This window comes from Propithecus coquereli, unplaced genomic scaffold (assembly GCF_000956105.1).
Source record: "Propithecus coquereli isolate 6110/MARCELLA unplaced genomic scaffold, Pcoq_1.0 Scaffold214, whole genome shotgun sequence".
Lineage (NCBI taxonomy): Eukaryota > Metazoa > Chordata > Mammalia > Primates > Indriidae > Propithecus > Propithecus coquereli.
Window position 1 is genome coordinate 282,163 of NW_012146523.1, and position 1,623 is coordinate 283,785.

At 33.0% G+C, this 1,623-nt stretch overlaps 1 protein-coding gene across 2 annotated transcripts in view; it reads left to right on the forward strand.

Annotated features, from left to right (window-relative positions):
• UBE2E2 (ubiquitin-conjugating enzyme E2E 2) overlaps window positions 1-1,623 on the forward strand; it is a 384,028-nt gene that overhangs the window by 19,093 nt on the left and 363,312 nt on the right. For both annotated transcript variants that reach the window (XM_012644571.1, XM_012644572.1), the window contains exon 3: window positions 101-151. In XM_012644571.1, the coding sequence (XP_012500025.1) occupies window positions 101-151 (51 nt within the window). The remainder of the gene's footprint in view (window positions 1-100; window positions 152-1,623) is intronic.

Here is a 1,623-nt window from a genome sequence, read left to right on the forward strand (position 1 = left end):
AAGGGAAATATTATTGTTAAAGTGTAACATTTTAATGACATAGATTAATGTTCAGAGTGAAGACATTTTAAACATTACTTTCTTTGTTTTTATTTTAAAGAATTCAGAAGGAACTTGCGGAAATTACATTAGACCCTCCTCCCAACTGTAGGTAAGTACTTACAGATTTTTATATACTTGTATCTTTTGCAGAAGGTATGTTTGAACTGTTGGTCTGATGTGTAGCTGTTGTAGTTTGATTAATTAGTATAAACCTCATTGTGGTTTGGACTTAAATAGCTGTGGAAGACAGTAATGGTTGTTGTCTCTGTGGAGAAATGGAATATTTAGCAAGTGTGTTTGTAGTGGTAGAGTGGAGTTTCTAAAAGTAGTGCAATGCAATAAAAATAAGATACTTTTTACCCTACGATTTCATTATCTTCTAGTGAAAGAGGTATTAGGGTCTTAAATTATATCTTTAATGATAGAATAATAGTGTGGCTAAAATATTTGCTATCTGATAATTATTCAATTGTTTTGTTGGAAATTGATTTTTAAAAATGCAGGAACATTAAACAGTGTTTCTTCATGGTTTACATTATTTCTGATGGCCATTGGTTGTGACTAAGAATGGGTGATTTGAGGCAGTGATGTTGACTATAAAACACTTTGTGACCACATGCCCCAATTTTCTGGTCAGTGTTTACTTATAGGAAATAAAAGTGCTTGCCTGGAAATGATTAATGTTATGCAGATAAATAGAGAAAGAGGAGAAAAATAACCTCCTACCTTGTGCTGCTATCTTGAGTCTGGTGCAGTAATAGTTGGAAGATGGCTGTTTGTCTATTTTAAGACATTTATTTCTGTTTTGATATGAGGTCAGTGTTGGAGCCATGCCAACCTGGAGTATTTTTTAGTTTAAATTGATACTTTTATGCATTGAAGGTGAGAGGGCAGATTAAATGAAAATGTTTTCAATATTGAATGCAGGTACAATTTATTGTTTGGTATGACTTGTGATTTTACTGATATTATTTTTATGTGAAAACAAAGGTAACTATAAGAGTTAATAAAAATGAAAATTTTGCAGATGGCTATATTGATAGTTGGCTAATTGACAACTGTTTTGTGTAGGAAACATTCTAATAAGGCTTATTATGTTTGTGGTGAATCTAATATGGTTCTTTATATGAGAGTCATGTACAAGTATATAAACTTGCAATAACAATGTTCAGAGAATGTTTCGTATAACAAATATTTTTATGTTAGGTAAAACTGTTTAACATACGACTTTTTGTTACTTTTAAGACTGTGTTACATCAAAGCTGTTTCAGGTGGCAGATCATTTAGCTTTTGGTGGCTGATTCATGTAAGTGGATTGATTTGTGGAAAAACTCCAGTTTGAATTAAACTTAACATCCTCGTTTCTTAGATAGCGTTTACTTTAATGGTCTGAATCTTTTTTTAAAAAATAAACTGTTAAGGCTGGGCATGGTGGCTCACGCCTGTAATCCTAGCACTCTGGGAGGCCGAGGCGGGCTGATCGTTTGAGCTCAGGAGTTCGAGACCAGCCTGAGCAAGAGCGAGACCCTGTCTCTACTAAAAAAATAGAAAGAAATTAGCTGGACAACTAAAAATATATAT